An 18,720-nucleotide genomic window follows, 5' to 3' on the forward strand; every position below is an offset into this window, starting at 1 on the left:
GCATGAGGGTGGGGCAGAGAAAGAGAGAGATACAGAATCCAAAGCAGGCTCCAGGCTCTGAGCTGTCAGCCCAGAGCCCAACCTCGCAAGCCATCAGATCATGACCCGAGCCTAAGTTGGATGCTCAACCAATTGAACCACCCAGGCGCCCCTGGAGGGTTTTGTTTAAACTCAATTACCAATCTTTTTTTTCAATTGTTTGTGTGTTTGTGTGTATCTTGTTTAGGAATCCTTTATTTTTTAGGTGCATAAATATATTCCCCTTTTTTCCTAAGGATTATGATCTCATTACTAAGATTTATTTCTTTAATTTATTTGATATCTTTATGTTGTATTAGAGTATTTTTGTTTGGGTCTATGTGGTAAACTATGTCAATACTAAGTGAATTGTCTGTTCTATTTTCTACTAATATTTATTTCCCCTATGACATTTACTAGTACCCTATTTATAAGTATATCTATTTCTAGATTATCTATTCTGTTCCCTTAACCGGTTTGTATATTCCTATACCAATATGGAAAAATCATTATTATTATAACAATCTTCTTCTCTTATTATTATCATCTTGACTATTCTTTAAAATGCCCCAATCCATCTGAATTTTATCTTATTTTTAATTTTTTAAATGTTTATTTATTTTTGAGAGAGAGAGACAGAGTGTGAGTGAGGGAGGGACAGAGAGAGGGGGAGACACAGAATCCGAAGCAGGCTCCAGCTCTGAGCTGTCAGCGCAGAGCCTGATGCAGGGCTCAAAGCCACAAACCATGATATCATGACCTGAGCTGAAGTCAGATGCTTAACAGACTGAGCTATCCAGGCACCCCTCCATCTGTATTTTAAAACTAAATTCTATGATAATTCTGCTTCAATTTTGTTTGGGATTACATAAAATTTGTAAATTTGGCTAGAATTAAAATTTTATTTATTATTGACTCATCCTCCCATGAATATAATGCATCAATCTATTTAGGCAGTTCTCATATTAAACTTTTATATATAATAATATACGAATCTCATTAAATTATTTCTAGATACGTTTTTTCCTTAAGTTCTTTGGGATTCTATTGATCAGATAGATGAGATCTTTTATTCATTTATATCTATTTGAAGAGTTATACTTTCTATATACAGGATTATAATTTATTTTTTATATTGGTTTTGTTTCCAGCAATCTTGCTAAATTCCCATATTATTTCTAACAATGAATTTGGATATTTTATTTTTATAAATAATCACAATTTAATCTCATTTATTTTATTTCTTTAGTTCATGAAAACGTCTCTGCATGGTCAAGAAACAACCACCAAAATAATAATCATGTAGCCTCAGTTCTACTAATGTATTTGGAGTCTCCTCTTAGAGAAAGAGTTGGAGGCAGGACCTAGGAACTAGGCCCGATTCTTACTCTTCCTGTGCCTCTACTTCTTTTAAATCTATTCCAGATTTTCTGATTAGCTTGTCCATGTTTCTTCCACAGAAGTAGTGAAATCTCAGGTTATTCTGTCAGTTTATCAGCCTGTGTGGTCTGCTCTTTCACCCACATTCTAGCAATCAGGCTTTCAGCCATAATGGATAAGTATTTGTAAGTTTTGTCCTGATGTCCTCAGATACTGTTCTCCTTTGTTCTATCTCCAGCAATCTCAATATATTAAAGCCTTTAATTCTGAACTTTAAAAACTAGCAGACTCTCTGCAGCTATTCTTCAAGATTCTAAAGTAGAAAACCCAGAACCACTCTCTTCCCTCATCTCCTAGACTTTTGGCTTATCAACTGGCCTTCTCCACTTCTGGAGATGAAAACTATACCTGTTGTGCTCCTTTAAGCCTGGAAGATATCTGGCCACTGGCCATTCATGATGACCTACAGAGAGGGAATGTCTTCCAGCCCCAAGAGACTGGACTCTGCTATAAAAAGGTGTAAATTGTATGTGCTCATGGCCAACAATTATTATATAAGAGAAATACAGATATCCAATCATTAGCATCTCATAGGGAAAATTTTAAATATGGATTAAAAAACACTGGAAAGTAGAGAAGTAGCAGAGCAATCCATGTCTCATTATCCCATCCTTTGACACCCTAAGGAAGGGTTCCATAATGATCTACATATTTATGGACAAAAGGGAAGAATCATAACAGTAAAAACTCTGTAGACAAGCAGGTGGCCTATTGTAAATGCATGTTCTGAGGCTCAACAGTGTTGTTATCAGGGGGTTCTTCCTGTGAGCATACTCTGACTTCCTGGGTCAGGGTCTTTACTGAGCTTCTGAAACGTGGGAGTAATTGAACTTCAAGGGAAATCCAGATTTATCTCTCCTAGTACTGTACTTCCCACAGACATGTGGTTATTTAGTGGGAAAGAATCACATACGAATATCTTTACATGGCCTTTAAAAACTAAGCTGAATGAAGTTTCATAAGGACTGTCTTCCTTATTAGTCTGGACCAGAATAATCCATCTTGGATTCTCATTTCCCAAAAGACATTGAGATATTTTTCTGTCTTTCAAAATGGAACACAGTTTTTCACTTCCTTTCTCATTTTTTTCAACAGTCAGCATAGCCTGTGCAATGAAATTAAGAATAGTTTTATGTGATATTGTTTAAAGGCAACAAACATGATTTAATTATATCACTAATATTTCAGATAATTTATTGAAACAATTGCTAATTTCTGCTCAATATTCTTCTCGTGTATGAATATTTTCCTTTTTAATAGCAACAGACCAACTTAAGAGTTGCAAAAGACCAAAGTTGCATCTAAGAGAACTGTTAAGTGTAAGAGAAATGTTAAATGTAAGAATGTCTGAATATAAACACAATGCCAGAATAAATTACAAATGTTTGGGGAAGAGCACACACTTGCAAATATCCTGCATAAATGGAAAATGGTATCCTGAACCAAACTGCAGAGGTAAGATTTGTTTTAGAGATATTTTTGTAAAAGAAAAAAAAAGATTTTGTAGAACTTATTTCATCTTTATCAGAAAATTTCTTTTAAAATTAGCATGTTTTTAAATTAAATTATTTATTGTGTCACATAAATTTTTAAGTTGATGGTGAAGTTAGAAACTACTCACAACATTATTTTCAGACAAATATTATCATTTAAAAACCCTTGCCTTCTGGTAAAGGTGATGAAGTAAACACATTTTTACTCTATGACAATCTCTTGAAATAAAAGAAAAAAAAGAACTGTAAAATCTCTTGAAATAAAAGAAAAAAAAGAACTGTAAAAATAGAACAAAAACTCAATCTTCAATGATATTGGGAAACAACTAAAACCCAAATGACACATCGTGAAGGTTAACTTACAGATACGATATGATACAATCAAGTCTGGACCAAAAGTAGAAATTAGTCTGGGAAGAAAAAGGATCTGATTAAGATATTACTTCCCCAAGATTAAACCTCACATTCCTCAAAGGCTTATTTCCAAATTATTTAATTTGAGCAATAGGATTATAAATTACAATTATAAAATGAGCACCACATTAAATAAGAATAAACCAGGTATAGAGAAGATATAGTGCTTACAGTGAAATGACAACAAAGTAGAGAAAATAGAGTAGACTTCAGACTTCTCACCAGCAGCATAAGAAGCCGGAATAAAATGGAGCAATATCTTCAAAGTGCCAAAAAGTAATTGGCAACCAGTTTTTTTTCCATACCCAAATTATTTTTTTGATGATTACAAAAAAAATACACTTTTAAACACAGGAAAGATGAAGGGAATTTACCACTCAAAATCATCCCTTGAAATAAATCATATAAAATATATATTGGCAAGATGAAATATTAATTCTTAACAAGAGTGTGACTTTATTAGAAATTGTGAGGGTAAAAAATAAAATATATTAAATTTAAATAAGTAAAAATTTCAAGAAGTTAGGGTAACTATAATATATTTAAAACAACTAAAATGTTTCTAGTTTTATTCAATTTCTTTATTCATAATATTTTAATTTTTATACAAGGAAGTGAAGTATTTTTCTGAAGGTTTCAAGAATTTTAAAGCATTTCCTGTGCCCATGGAATGTTTAAATTAATCAGTTATTGTTCATTAAATAATTCTCACAAGTTCAGATATTAATACCTTATAGATTACTTTTTATAATCACAAAGAAATATTTAAAAGTAATAATAATACCTATCTACTTTTTACCCTTTATTTTGTGGAAGAATTCTCTTCCAAATAACCTAATAACATAGTGTTCACGCTAATAAGAACTATAATTATAAGAACATATAGTAAAACTGCTGAGAGGCAACCTAACCAAAACTTAGAGTAAAATGCATAGCCTTAAAATAATAAGCTTGGGTATGTCATCTGTCTATCTATCAATCGATCGATCGATCGATCTATATATCTATCTTTCATCTATCATCTATCTCCCCTTAAGCTAGGAAACGTAAAGTCCAGATATTAGGAGGCAAAATAATAAAGGTAAAATGAAATAGAATATTTTACTTACAGCTGATCTTGAAAATAATACTAATTTTATAAAGATTGATAAGGAGACCTGTCTAGTCAATTCTACTCTAGTCAAGAATAAGGGTGGGTAGGTCCAAATAAGCATTTCTATAACCCAAAAGTAGATGAATATTCAAATATAGGAAAAACTAATATAAGAATACAATTTTGAAAATAAAGGAATTAAAACATTAATTGGATTGGAAAAATATCACGGAAAGGGCATTTACAGACCTTAGGAGACTCCTATTTCTGGAGATTTCCCTTACCTGGGGGAGTTGCCTTGACAAAGTTTACCAGTCCTGGATTTCAAGTCCATTTCTCCACTGGAGTTGTTTCATGCTCCACAGTTGACTTTTCTGATAGAGCCCTTTAAAGTCAACCCAGAGCTAGCCTTTACTCATGGTTTCCATCCTACCCACTGAGATTTGGAAATGGAGACTATCACCAGTGCAGGCATGCCTCTAGGTTTTACCAGGCAGATGACTTCAGTTATTCTTAAATTTTAAGTGTGAGTCAGAAACTATTATTTGTACCATTACTTCCACGGGAAAAAGCAGTAGTCTAGAAGCGTCCTGCTTTCGCTTGGCCTAAGTTAATTTTTGTCTTAAGTCATGATCTCATGGCTTGAGAGATTGAGCCCTGTGTTGCCCTGTGCTAACAATGCGGAGCCTGCTTGGGATTCTCTTTCTCTGCCCTTCCCCTGGAGCATGCTCTTTCTGTTTCTAAATTAAAAAAAAAAAAAAAAAAAAAAAAAGTTGTTTGTCATCTCACTTTAAATCTTGATATAATTGGATTTGGAAGACTAGGAAAAGGAAAGAAGAATATTATTATTTTAATGCTCTGGGTTGTAATTGCAAACATGTATGGGTCTCAAAACATGAAAAACCATGAAAACATGAAAAAACATGAAAAAAGCAAGTTGTCTTATGGCATGCTATAGTAAATGCTAAGAAAATAAATTTGCAGGCAATAATTTTTCTTGTTTTCATGGTATAAGCAATATTGCCTTCTTCCTTAATAAAAGAAACTAGATTCTACAGCTATAGTAAATATCTTGTGGATATTAAATGTGAATTCACATGTATGTGTTTAGAGAAAATAAAAACTAGAAATTACACATATGTGATAGGGTAGAAGGAAAAATGATCAAACTAGCTGGGCCACAAGAGTAACTTTACTATAGCTATAGAATCTAGTTTCTTTTATTAAGAAAAGAAAGAAGACAATGTTACTTATGCCCTGAAAACAAGAAGAGTCAAGATAAACTATAAAATTATCATTTTTTTTTTTCAATTTGAAAAAGAAAGCAAGTATGAGTGGGCAGAGGGGCCAAGGGAGAACAAGAGAATCTTAATCAGGTTAGATGCTCAGTGCAGAGCCCAATGTAGGGCTCAAACCCACAAATCATGAGATCATGACCTGAACCAAAGTCAAGAGTGACTGAGCCATCTAGGCATCTCTAAAATTGTAGTGTTGGGTTTTCTTTAACAGTCTTATCAGAGAGCTAATAAACCAATGAATGAAATTCCAGAATATAATATGACTCCCCAAGGAAAAAAGCAAGTCACATTGCTGCTCCTATCCTTCCTGGAACATTGAGAGGATGAGAAAGCCACCAGAAACATAAACATAAATAAAGTATCAGAGGTGTTTTTTCGTGTTTTTTTTTTTTAACATTTATTTAGTTTTTGAAAAACACAGAGAGCACTAGTGGGGGAGGGGCAGAGAGAGAGAGAGACAGAGAGAGAGGGAGACAAAGAATCTGAAGCAGGCTCCAGGCTCTGAGTTGTCAGCACAGAAGCAGTTGCAGGGCTCAAACCCATGAACCGTGAGATCAAGACCGGAGCGTAAGTTGGATGCTTAACCAACTGAGCCACCCAGGCACCACAAAATAGCAGTTTTTAAAGAAAATTTACATATTCTTTAAAAGAAGGCTAGCACAACTGTTAAAATTTCCAAGAGTCCAAAAACAAACAAAAACATATGTCAACTTTTTCTATGTGCCCTGCTAAAATCTGATGTTAGGAAAATAAAAATAAAAATAAAGCATCCAGGACATCTGTCTCACCTTGACCCTCAATGTTGAGATGACTTCAGAATGCTTACCTCTTTTATCTTGGAGTTTCCGTTGAGGTCCTGAGTTCCCTTTCTGTATAATATTTCTTGATCAGGTTCTTCATCTTGGCAAGATCTACACAAAAAATCTTGGGAAAAAGAAAATGGGATTATTGATTTATTGCTGCTTAAATCCCAGAATTTTTTTGTGTAAATTTTTTCACTTCCTGACACGCCCCTTCTCCTTTCTAGTTTACTCATACCCTTAACTCCACTTGGGGGAAAAAAGGTAGTTTTGACCAAATGACAAAAACAAGATATCCTGCCTCTCTCATCCCCATGATGCTTTATGTTTGTCTGAGAGAACCACTCAAGTGACTCTGGAATAAAGCATATCTGCCCATATGGAGAAGCAGCAGCATTAAAAAAAATTACACCTCAATGGCATTTCATTATTAACCCTGTTATTGTATCATACACATTAATATCTATTCTGTATTGTTGATTTCACATCAGAACCTAAATATGCTGGTGTAGATAAGGTGACATATAATGTACCATTCCTCCATTGCTGGTTGTCAGATTACTGATGGTTTTAATACTAAAAATTCTATAAAATTTATAGAACACATTAACAATGGTATTTAAAATCCCCAAATATTCAATATGAGATAGATAAAAATCATAAACATTTGATTTATGGTATCAACTTGATTTTCTTAAAGGTTGTACTGATAGATAATAAAATTATATTTCCAGAGTGAGGTAGAAAAATGAGGCAGTGGCTTTACTGAAAGTTGAAAGAAGAGTTTAATAACAATTTTGAGAAATGCTGGTAGATGGCAGGTAGAGATTAGGTGAGAATATTATCAAGTGGCAAATATTTGTCACACAAATTGCCAGACTTATTCTTTTTTAAAAATTTTAGTGTTTATTTATTTGAGTGAGAAAGAAACAGATTGCAAGTGGGGGAGAGGCAAAGAGAGAGGGAGACACAGAATTGGAAGCAGGTTCCAGGCTCTGAGCTGTCAGCACAGAGCCCGACATGGGGCTTGAACTCATGAACCATGAGATCATGACCTGAGCGGAAGCCAAGTGGTTAACTGACTGAGCCACCCAGACACCCCCTTTTTTTTTTTTAATTTTAGAGAGAGAATGAGAGTTAGCATGAGTGGGGAAGAGGGACAGAAGGGGAGAGAGAGAGATAAAGACAATTTTAAGGAGGCTCCACATTCAATGCAGAGCCCAACGTGGGTCTCACTCCCACAACCCTGTAGTCATGAGCTGAACCGAAATCAAGACTTGGATGCTCAACTGACTGAGCCAGCCAGGCGCCTGCCAAACTTATTCTTAAGAAAGACAACAAAGTTCTTCATCTTATAAATCAGAATTACAAGGCCCCAAGAAGTCACCTGGTTAAAATGAAGACTGGAACTTGTTTCTCAGTTCTTATGTTAGTGCTGTTTCAACTACACTATATCTATTACTAGGTTGAAATTTCTAAAGACAATGTCCATACTTCTGCCAGGAAGGTAAGTTGGACAACTGACATAATCATGCATAATTTTTTTACCTAAAATATAATAACAATGATATTTATATGATATTTGAACATTTAACTTGGTTCGTTGGGACTCTGTTTACATTTTTAAATTATTTATATGTTCAAGATTATAGACAATGTCAGCCTCCCCATTTCCCTATATTGCAACTTCTGGGAAATAAACAGCAGGTGGTGCTGACTCTCAAGATCGGCATCACACATTGTGATGCTCATTCAAGAGTCTTGATGAAATTCAACAAGTATTCATCCTTGTGACTTTGTACTTATATAAAAATATTTGCACATCTAAAGAGAAATGAGCAAATGACATTACTAAATTCCTCAAAGAGGAAATGACACACCAAAGTAGGAAAATGTCCACATGACAGAGTAAACTGCTCCATCTACCTATTGAATGTGTCTTATCTCCTTTCATGTACTTTCCATAGCTTGTCCTCTAGCCTATGAGCCAGACTTCACCAACTGAAAATGTACAGTAATAGTAATATCAGGCCAATCTTTGTTTTCTTTTGCAGAATTAGTTATTGGGCCAAAACAGATCATAAAAGACTGCCCCTTGTTAAAGGTTGACTAGCATAATGATGACTCTGAAATTAAATTCTTTTTTTTAAACTATTTTTTTAAATATTTTTATTTATTTCTAGAGGAGAGAGAGAGAGACAGCGTGAGCAGGGGAGGGTCAGAGAGAGAGGGAGTCACAGACTGAAACAGGCTCCAGGCTCTGAGCTGGCAGTCAGCACAGAGACTGACGCGGGGCTCGAACCCACGAACCGTGAGATCATGACCTAAGCGAAAGTCGGATGCTTAACCGACTAAGCCACCCAGGCACCCCATGAAATTAAATTCTTTTATGTCATATATTCCTTAAACCAATAAATAAATAGGGCAAGTCAGAACATAGAAATATGTGTAAGTGGTCCCACTTCTCAGAGAACCATCTGGGTTTTCACAGAAATAGCTTATGTTTACAGGATTCGAAGTATAGAATTCTAGTGTGTCTTCCTTTCCTTGAAGAAAGAAACCCAGTGTAAAATTCAGGTTTCAGATAGTATGTGTGTTTTGGCTGAAATTGTACTTATCGTAGATTGTATTCACATAATTTTGGAAATGTTTACTATAAATTATTAGTATATTTTTAAATGTAGTTAAACCAAGAGATATCACCTCATTCTTCTATAGTGGTTTTAAAAGAAAGTAGTATATGGTAGGAGATAAAAATGCTATTAATTTCTTTGTAATAATTTTGAAGGAGAGGGCCACCTGATAGCAGTCTCTGTCCTGAAAAAAAAAAAAAAAAAGGAAAAAAAAAATGAGGTGAAGGAGAACATTGTATGGCCCCAGGTCAGGAGGTGGGACTATGACTCAGTTAATGATGTTTTGGCATCCAAATTGGCCATTTAAAGTTTATCCCTTAGAACAAACTAATCAACCAAAAATAAGTTAATTTCTACTCAAACAGAAGCATTCTAATTACATCGATCACCAGTCATTGCCATGTTTAGAACAAAAGGCAAATCATGAAAATCTTTCATTGAGATCAAGGTTTAGGTTATTCAAGGAAGTCTTAATTGGTTCTCTCATTACTATTACCAATTTAATATTTTTGTTTTCACTTGTTTGAATAACGTGTACATAACTTATTTGAATCATAAAAATTAGGTAGAAAAAATTAAAAGGGTTAATTTGTACAAGAGTACTGACAGAATAATGAATAGGAAATAGAAGTGAATACAAGAGAAATTTTGATCTGATGGTTGTAAGACAAAAGTGCTTGGTAAACAAGCTATGTTAACATAAAGTACATTTGTTACTATAGCATCATATATATACATACACATATACACACAGAGTCGTTACACTGAAATTATACTGAAATATACTGAAATATTATCTTGTTGAGCTGTTTTCTTTAGATTTTATTAATCAAATAACTTAATTCCAATATTTTTTAGGAAGAGAGAGACAACTCTGTCCACCTCCACCTCAGATACCTAATGCTCAGGAAATGTTAACCACAGTGAATTATTGGGATGGAGAAAAAGTAGCTGTTCTCTGCAAAGAAAATTATCTACTTCACGGAGCAAGAGAAATTGTGTGTAAAAATGGACAATGGCAGTCATTACCACACTGTATTGGTTAGTAGTTTATTTCTAAATAATATTATTTAAAAAGTATTTCTTCTTTGCTTTATCTAAAGAATGGGAAGAAGAAGTTATGATTTCTTTGTTGCCCTGTATTTTGAAGCATTAAATTGTCATCTAGTTACTCAATCCTGTCACTTTTAAAAACTGTTTATGAGATATTTCTGACAGTGACCATACAAGAAATAAGCTTGAGATCTTTACTGAATATCCACTTTTATTAGGTATATTTACTTGATACGCAGCTTAAGATACAGAACGGGCAGGGCTAGGATGTAAATTTGGTAACTGCCAGTATATAGATGATTCCTAAAGCCACAGGACTGGCTGGGATCACATAGAGAGTTGAAATGGCTAAACAAAGAGAGGAGGTAGAAGGGACAGCTTTGGAACTCTTCATTATTGGAGATTCTGGGAAACGAGGAGCAGCTAGATAGGTTGTACAAGAAGAAAAACTAGGAAGGCTGATAAAATGATTCTAGGACACAATTACATTGTATGTGTTGGGAGAGGCGGGGTTCCCTCACATCCAACAAGCAACTCTTGCACACCTGCTAGGTGTCCTACGATTCAGCTCCATTCTGACACTATCTATGCAGAGATGGCTTCAGATTTCACAGGTTAAGAACTCGGTCTTAGAAGACTGCTTGTATTCACTTCAGATGTTAGTCGCACGTCTAGGTTGCCGTCTGTGTGTTTCTGACTGACTGGCTATAGCTTGGGGGTTCTTACAACCTCCCTCCTTGGGTTTAATTAACTTGCTAGAGCAGCTCACAGAACTCAGAGAAACATTTTACTTACTGGATTATGGGTTTATTATAAAGGGCTATAACTCAGGAACAACCAGATGGAAGAGATGTATAGGACAAGGTATGGGGAAAGGGCACAGAACTTCCATGCCCTTTCCAGCTACCACTTTCCCCACATCTCCATGTATTTACCAACCCAGAAATTCTCAGAACCTTGTCCTTTTGTGGTTTTATGGAAGCTTCATTACATAGGCAAGATCGATTAAGCCATCAGCCATTGGTGATTGATTCAACTCCAGCTCTTATGCCTTCCTCCATGGATCAGGACGGGACTGAGAGTTCCAACCCCCTAATCACATGGTTAGCCCTCCTGGCAACCAGCCTATCCTCTGGTTATCTATGGGTATTCCAAAAGTGATCTTACTGACATTACAAAAGACACACTTACTGCTCTCATCTTTTGTGAAATTCCAAATTTCATCATTTGTGAAATTCCTGTGCCAGGAATGGGGAAGAATACCAAATATTTATCATAAATCACATTATCAGAGCTGGTGTTATAGAAGCAATATCAAGGACATATTTCAGAAGGACACTGCAAAATGTCATTCAAATGGCGGGCAAGCATGTCAAAGACTACTTAGAACTGGACAAAATGACCAATAATTGAACAATGGATTTAGGTACCTAAAGTTATAGGTAGCTTTGCTTAGAGGTATTTCAGCATTGGGGAACACCTAATTGCAGTGTGTTCAAGAGAGAATGTGGGGTGATAAAATTAGATCAGAGATGACAGAAAACAAGTAGGTTTGCTCTAAAAGCTTGAGAGAAATGAGGCAGTAGCTGGATATGGGGTGTGGATAAAGGGAAATTTTACCTTGCTCAATTGTGACATTTTCAGCATGTTTGTATGTTGATGAATGATTTGGTAGAGGAGGACAAATTGTTAATACAGACAAAGGGGGATAATTCGTGGTCTTTGCTGAGTTTCATGGCATAGGAATCTAGTGCCCACCTGAAAGAGTTAGTATGAGAAAAATACAGAGACAGTAACTCAATGAAACAAGAAGTAGAAGAAGATATTCAGGATAAGACTACTTATTTGGCCATTTCACATCCATATCCTTGGTGATCTATGGGAAGATAAATCAGTACAATGGAATGTATTCTGGCCATTCTTAACATGAAGTCGAAACATTTATTGACAGAGAAAGATGCCTATGCTATTATTTGGAACCAGAAAAATAAATGGAAAGCAGTAGGTCAATAATTCACTTCATAGGTACATGCTACTTGCATAAAATAACAGTTGTCCCAGAGAATAGCAATGGGGAGTTATTTTTACCTTCCTCTTTAAATAAAAATTTTATAAAGGAAGTGGGCAGTAGACCAGGTTAGATTTACTTATCCATTCATCATGCTTTAGATAAAAAACTATTCCTAGTTGCATGTCCTTATAATTCAATACTTAAAAGTATTTTTACTTATGAGCGCCCTTATAATATATGCCCTTATAATACATATGCACTCGATACTTAAGTGTATTGTACTTATGCGTGAAGGGAAGCACTCTAGTTTTTGGTCATCAGGTTATACTGTAGAAGTTATGTGATGAGTTATTTGAGCTTGCAGACATCAGATGAAACATTGAACATACAAGGAAATTTATTCATACTAATCCACTTAACCTACATATTGGTTTTATCTCTATACATAAATGTTATTTTCCAGAGTCTACGCAATATTGTGGTTCCCCTCCACCTATTAGCAATGGAGATATCACCTCATTCCCATTAACAGTATATCCTCCAGGATCAAAAGTCCAGTACCGTTGCCAGTCTTTGTATGAACTTCAGGGCTCCATAGATGTAACATGCAGAAATGGACAGTGGTCAGAACCACCAAAATGCCTAGGTGAGTTCGTCATATTCTCCTAGAGTTTGAGATTTGATATTCATAGTAAGATTTTCATGGACTAATTTCATAGGATGATTTTTACTTAAATTCAATTCAGCTGAAAACCTATCTGACTTTGACTCAACCCACTTGGCGAGTGTTTGGTGGAGCTAGGAATCAGACACAGCAATCTGCTTCCAAATTTCATGTTCCAAATTTTATGTATGCCTGAGGCTATGGTGGCTTCTCATGTCTACAGAAAAGTCAGGGAGAAAAATGGTCAAACTCACTCTAACAATAAAAGGACTCGTCTCTCATATGTCATCAGAAAAATACTTGGTAGTGTATCTTAGAATCCTGGGCATGGACAAAACTAGGCTCTAAGATAAGTTCCTTCTGGTCACCACTGCCTAGGATGGCTCCTCAAAGTTAACCTTAGGCTTATTTTTAAAACTCTGAACAATTCCTGTATCAGAGATGATGGGCTATACAGAACATGCTGCTTCGTAGTGCCGGGGAGTACTGTTTACTCAGGGGAATATTACCTCTCAAAATGCTGAATTTAAAAATGAATGAGGGGCTTCTGATCATGGGGGAGGGTAATACTGCTTTCCTAAAGAAATCAAGGTTGCATAAAAGTGACAACCCACTGATAATTGTGGAAAAGGAGCTCTAAACAAGAAATATAATAGCTAATATGATAGCTAGCAGGATTTTTGTTCTCATTGATAAACAGTGACCTTCAAGAATATGCTAGGTGAACATTTGAAGAGATGGTTGGTTTTTATATATATCGTGCCTTCTTCAGTCCACTTTCTGTACTACATATCTGATAGACAGAAATAAACTTATTTTTACTATAATATTTAGGAAGATGTTAATACATCCATGTGCTCATACTATGCACATTTTGGAAACAATGTAAAAGAGAATCCTGAGTAGGGAAAGGAGGGTGAATAACACTGACCCTAAGAGAACATTTTAATTTAATCCTATTTGGTATGTGGTTTTTAGGCAATGTAAAGCATAGAAATTGAGAGCACAGGCTCTGAAGTCAAACTGCCAGGGTCCATATTCTGGCTCAAGATACTCATTAAGTTATGTGACTTTGGAAAAATTACTCAATCTCTCTGAGCCTCCATCCCCTCTTATGTAGCTCAGGGAAATGATGCACAGTGTTTAGAGGCAATGCATGCAAAGTACTAAGAAAAGTACTGGGAAAAACTCAGGAAATGTTAGCTTTTAATTTTCTTTCATAATTTTATTTAATTCCAAAATATTCTTAAAAAATGTCATTATTCTTGGAAAGGAAAAGTTATATTATTAATGACGTGTTTTTTAATTCTTCTTTCAGATGCATGTATAATATCTGAAGCTAATATGAACAAATATAACATACAGTTAAGAAGGAAAGACACCAACAAACTTTATGTGAAAACAGGGGATTTTGTTGAATTTGAATGTAAACAGCCACATAAAGCAAAGACGTCAGTACAGTCATTTCGGGCAGTCTGTCAGGAAGGGAACGTTGAATATCCCAGATGTGAATGAACCAAGCATAGTTTCCCTGAATATAAATTTTAAAGTAATCCTATATGTATGTTGGAAGTATGCATTATATAGGCAATTCTGTAATTAATGTGTTTATTCTTTCAAGTGTTGCTTATCACAGTTTTATCCTGAACTCGGAATTTTCAGAGACTCACAAAGCTATAAACCGAGAGCAACACTTCACTTACCAGGAGGACCACATACCTGGGTCAAATACAGTACTGGGTCTCCTGTTCATATAACGCCCACCAGAAGTGAGCATGTGTCTCAGTTCAGCACTTCATCCCGCCTAACCTCTTCTAATCGTCTAAAATTTATAAGATAACTCCAAGGCTTTTCATCTTTCTATCATATCATAAAATATAAAAACTGTGGGGTGCCTGAGTGGCTCAGTAAGTTAAGCAACCGACTTTGACTCAAGTCACGATCTCATGTTTCATAAGCTCAAGCCCCGCATTGGGCTCTGTGCTGACAGCTCAGAGCCTGGAGCCTGCTTTGGATTCTGTGTCTCCCTCTCTCTAAAAAATAAATAAACATTAAAAACATCTTCTTTTTTAAATAGAAAAACTGTCACCTTTTACGCTTATAGCAAGCATTAGTAAATATTAATAAGTCCTCTAGTGTGAGCCTGATTATTCATCTAATACTAAAAACCCTTAAGGGCACAAATACACCATCTTAAACAAATGAGTGAAAGACTAAAATTTTTACTAATCCTAGTGTAGAACTTCTAGAATAGCCAATAGGTGATACACACATACAAAAAGGTAACTATAATTATAAGTGAACATTATTAGGTGACAATGCTACATCTATAGGATTATCTAGATGTGCACACATACTTGAAGATTGAGAGGAAATAAAAAGTTTGGCTGTAATAATTCTATGTGGTCTGTGGTTTAAGAAATTAGAATACTTGCAAAGTTTTATATTCTTATATTTTGTAATTTTTAATTATATTACTTTTATAGTTAGATGAGAGTTTTCAAGAACTGGGACTAGAGACCGAGAAAGTAAATGAGAGTGTTATAACTCTGTGGGCCAGGGGTCTGATTTCATACCAAAGCTCTATGATTTTTTGATGTACCATAGTTTGGGGAAATACTGAACGGGAACTTTTAGAAATGTATTTTGCATGTTTTTGTATTTTAGGTAGCATATCATAGTTAAAACATTAACTATGTTTTTTAAGGCATATTTTTAGGTATCTATGGAAATGTGAGAACAAAGGCTTAAGATTTTCATGACTATGGATATAGCAATAGATTCTTAGCTAAGGCATCAAAACATGAGCAAGCAAGAAAAAATAGAGAAATTGGACTTTATCAAGATTAAAAACTCTTATGCTTTAAACAAGGCTAATAAGAAAATGAAAACATGCAGATATAATGGGAGAAAATAGTTGCAAATTATATATCCTCTAAGGGACTCGTATCTAGAATTAAAGGACTCTTACAACTCAAAATAGAAAGACAGCCCAATTTTAAAATGAGCAAAATATCTAAATAGACATTTCTCGAAAAAAGATGTATGAATGGCCAAAAAGCACATGAAAAGATACTGAACATCATCAATCATTAAGAAGCCAAATCAAATTTCCATGAGACACTACTTCCCACCCACAAGGATGCCTGTCATCACTCAGACAGTAACAAGTATTGCTAAGAATATGGACAAATTAGGACACTACTGATGGGAATGTAAAGTGGTACACCCAATTTGGAAAACAATTTGGCAGTTCTTTGAAAGGTTAAACATAGAGTTATCATAGACTCAGTAGTCTACTCCTAGATATATACCAAAAGAAAGAAAAACACATTCACACAAGCACTGTACATGAATGTTCATAGCAGAATTATTTATGGTAGCTCCAAGGTAGAAACCATCCAGATGCTTATCAATGCACACAAAACATATATCTTCTATAATATTATTTGGTTATAACAAAGAAATAAAGTGCTATTACATGCCACAACATGGCTGAGCCTCAGAATCTTTATGTTAAGTGAGAAGAGCCAGTCACAAAGACAACATATTATGTGATTCCATTTTAGGATATGTCCAGAATAGACCAGTACAGAGGAACAGAAGATAGGTCAATGGTTGCTTAGGGCTGGAGTAGGGAGGCAGGGGCTGATAGCTAACAGTGACAAAGGTTCTAAAACTGATTGTAGTGATGATTGTGCGACTCTGTGATTATACAAAAAAGCATTGAATATACAGTACGTTTTAAATGAGTGAATTGTATGGTACATGAATTCTATGTCAAGACAACAATTAAAAAATTGTGGCCAACATTTTAAAATAATGACAAACACTGGGAATTAAAAAATAAAATAAAAAATTAAGACCATATCAGAATTTATAATAAATTTATTCCTTTATTTATTTTTATTTTTTATGTTTTTTTTTTTTTTTTTGAGAGAGAGAGGCAGAAGAGCTGAGAGAGATGAGATACAGAACCAGAAGCAGGCTCCAGGCTCTGAGCTGTTAGCACAGAGCCTGTCGCAGGGCTCAAACTGACCAACTGTAAGATCATGACCAGAGCCAAAGTTAGACACCCAACCAACTGAGCCACCCAGGCACCCCTATAGTGAAGTTATGCTAACTCAAAGATTGATGAGGTTGAATAAAAAAGTAAAGACTTGTAACTCACACTAGCTATCTATTGAAACAGCTGACCTCTTGGTTAGGAGGAAGGCAGGTAGAAATTTTATTTTTTTCTCCCCCATTTGGAGGAAGAAATCTTAAAATTTCTTTACATTTTTAGAATGATAAAATATATATACAATATTTTATTTAGGGGCTTCTGGGTGGCTCATTTGGCTGAGCTACCGACTTTGGTTCAGGTCATGGTCTTGCGGTTCATGGGTTTGAGACCTGCCTTGGGCTTGCTGCTGTCAGTGCAGAGCCCGCTTTGTATCTTCTGTCTGCAACAACGCCCACCCCACCCCGCCCCTTCCTTGCTTGCATTCTCTCTCTCAAAAATAAAAATAAAATCTTTATAAAAACATTTAGAGCACAATATGTAGGCAGTATTTTAAACTTGGATATTCTTTTCCAGTTTCAGAGAATTTCTTTCTTTCTCAAACTATTTTGTGGCACATATTTCTAAGCAAGTTGCTTGAGTGGCAGTATAGTATTTGATAAGATATGCTATTCTTAGCCTACTACTTTCCTCCAAGATGTAAAGAAAGTAAAAAAAAAAAAAAAAAAGAAAAGAAAAGAAAAAAAAAGGAAGATGGGATCTGGAAGAACATGATCTAGACCCATTATCTTTTTTTTTTTTAATGTTTTATTTATTTCTGAGAGAGAGAGAGAGAGAGAGAGGCAGCGTGAGTAGGGGAGGGTCAGGGAGAGAAGGAGATACAGAATCCGAAGCAGGCTCCAGGCTCTGAGCTAGCTGTCAGCACAGAGCCTGACATGGAGCTCGAACCCACGAACCGTGAGATCATGATCTGAGCCAAAGTCGGACACTCAGTGGACCTAGCCACCCAGGTGCCCAATACCTATCAATAATTACCTTAAATGTAAATGGTCTGAATATTCTAATCAAAGACATAGGGTGATAGAACAGGTAAACAAGACCCACCTCTGTACTGCACTGAAAGACTCACTTCAGACACACACACAATAAAAGTGAAAGGAAAGAAAATGATAAACCATGCAAATAAAAGAGAAAAAAAAAGCCATGATAACAATACTTATATTGGACAGGAGAGTTTAAAACAAAGGTTACAACAAGAGACAAAGAAAAGCATTACATAATGATAAAGGGATCAATCCACAAAAGGATATAATAATTATCAATACCTATACATCCAACATTGCAGCATCTAAATACATAAGGCAAATATTAACAGACATAAAGGGAGAAATTGACAATATGGCTATAGTCAGGGACTTTAACACCCCACTTACATCAATGGATAGATAATCCAGGCAGAAAATCAATCAGGAAACAGTGTGTTTGAACAGCACATTAGACCAGAGGGACTTAACACATATACAGAATATCAATCTAAAAACAACACAATACACAGTCTTTTCAAGGGCACATGGAGCCATCTCAAAGACAGACCAGATGGTAGGCCGCAAAACAAGTCTCTATAATCTTAAAAAGATGAAAATCATATCATGCATCTTCTCACCACAACAATGTAGAACTAGAAATTAATCACAAGAAAAAAAACTGGGAAAAATACAAACACTTGGAAACTAAACAACATGCTACTAAACAGCCAGTGAGTCAATGAAGAAATCAAAGAGAAAATTAAAAAAAAAAAAA

The 18,720-nt window shown here is 35.2% G+C and overlaps 1 protein-coding gene across 2 annotated transcripts in view; it reads left to right on the forward strand.

Annotated features, from left to right (window-relative positions):
• The window catches only part of CFHR5 (complement factor H related 5), a 32,378-nt gene extending 17,526 nt beyond the window's left edge, over positions 1 to 14,852 (forward strand). For both annotated transcript variants that reach the window (XM_039252684.1, XM_039252685.1), the window contains exons 7-10: positions 2,719 to 2,913; positions 10,048 to 10,230; positions 12,717 to 12,899; positions 14,236 to 14,852. In XM_039252684.1, coding sequence (XP_039108615.1) covers positions 2,719 to 2,913; positions 10,048 to 10,230; positions 12,717 to 12,899; positions 14,236 to 14,432 — 758 coding nt within the window. In that variant the 3' untranslated portion in view covers positions 14,433 to 14,852. The remainder of the gene's footprint in view (positions 1 to 2,718; positions 2,914 to 10,047; positions 10,231 to 12,716; positions 12,900 to 14,235) is intronic.
• The last annotated feature ends 3,868 nt before the right edge of the window (positions 14,853 to 18,720 follow it).

This window comes from Hyaena hyaena, unplaced genomic scaffold (genome assembly GCF_003009895.1).
Source record: "Hyaena hyaena isolate Hyena2069 unplaced genomic scaffold, ASM300989v1 scaffold_429, whole genome shotgun sequence".
In the NCBI taxonomy this organism is placed as follows: domain Eukaryota; kingdom Metazoa; phylum Chordata; class Mammalia; order Carnivora; family Hyaenidae; genus Hyaena; species Hyaena hyaena.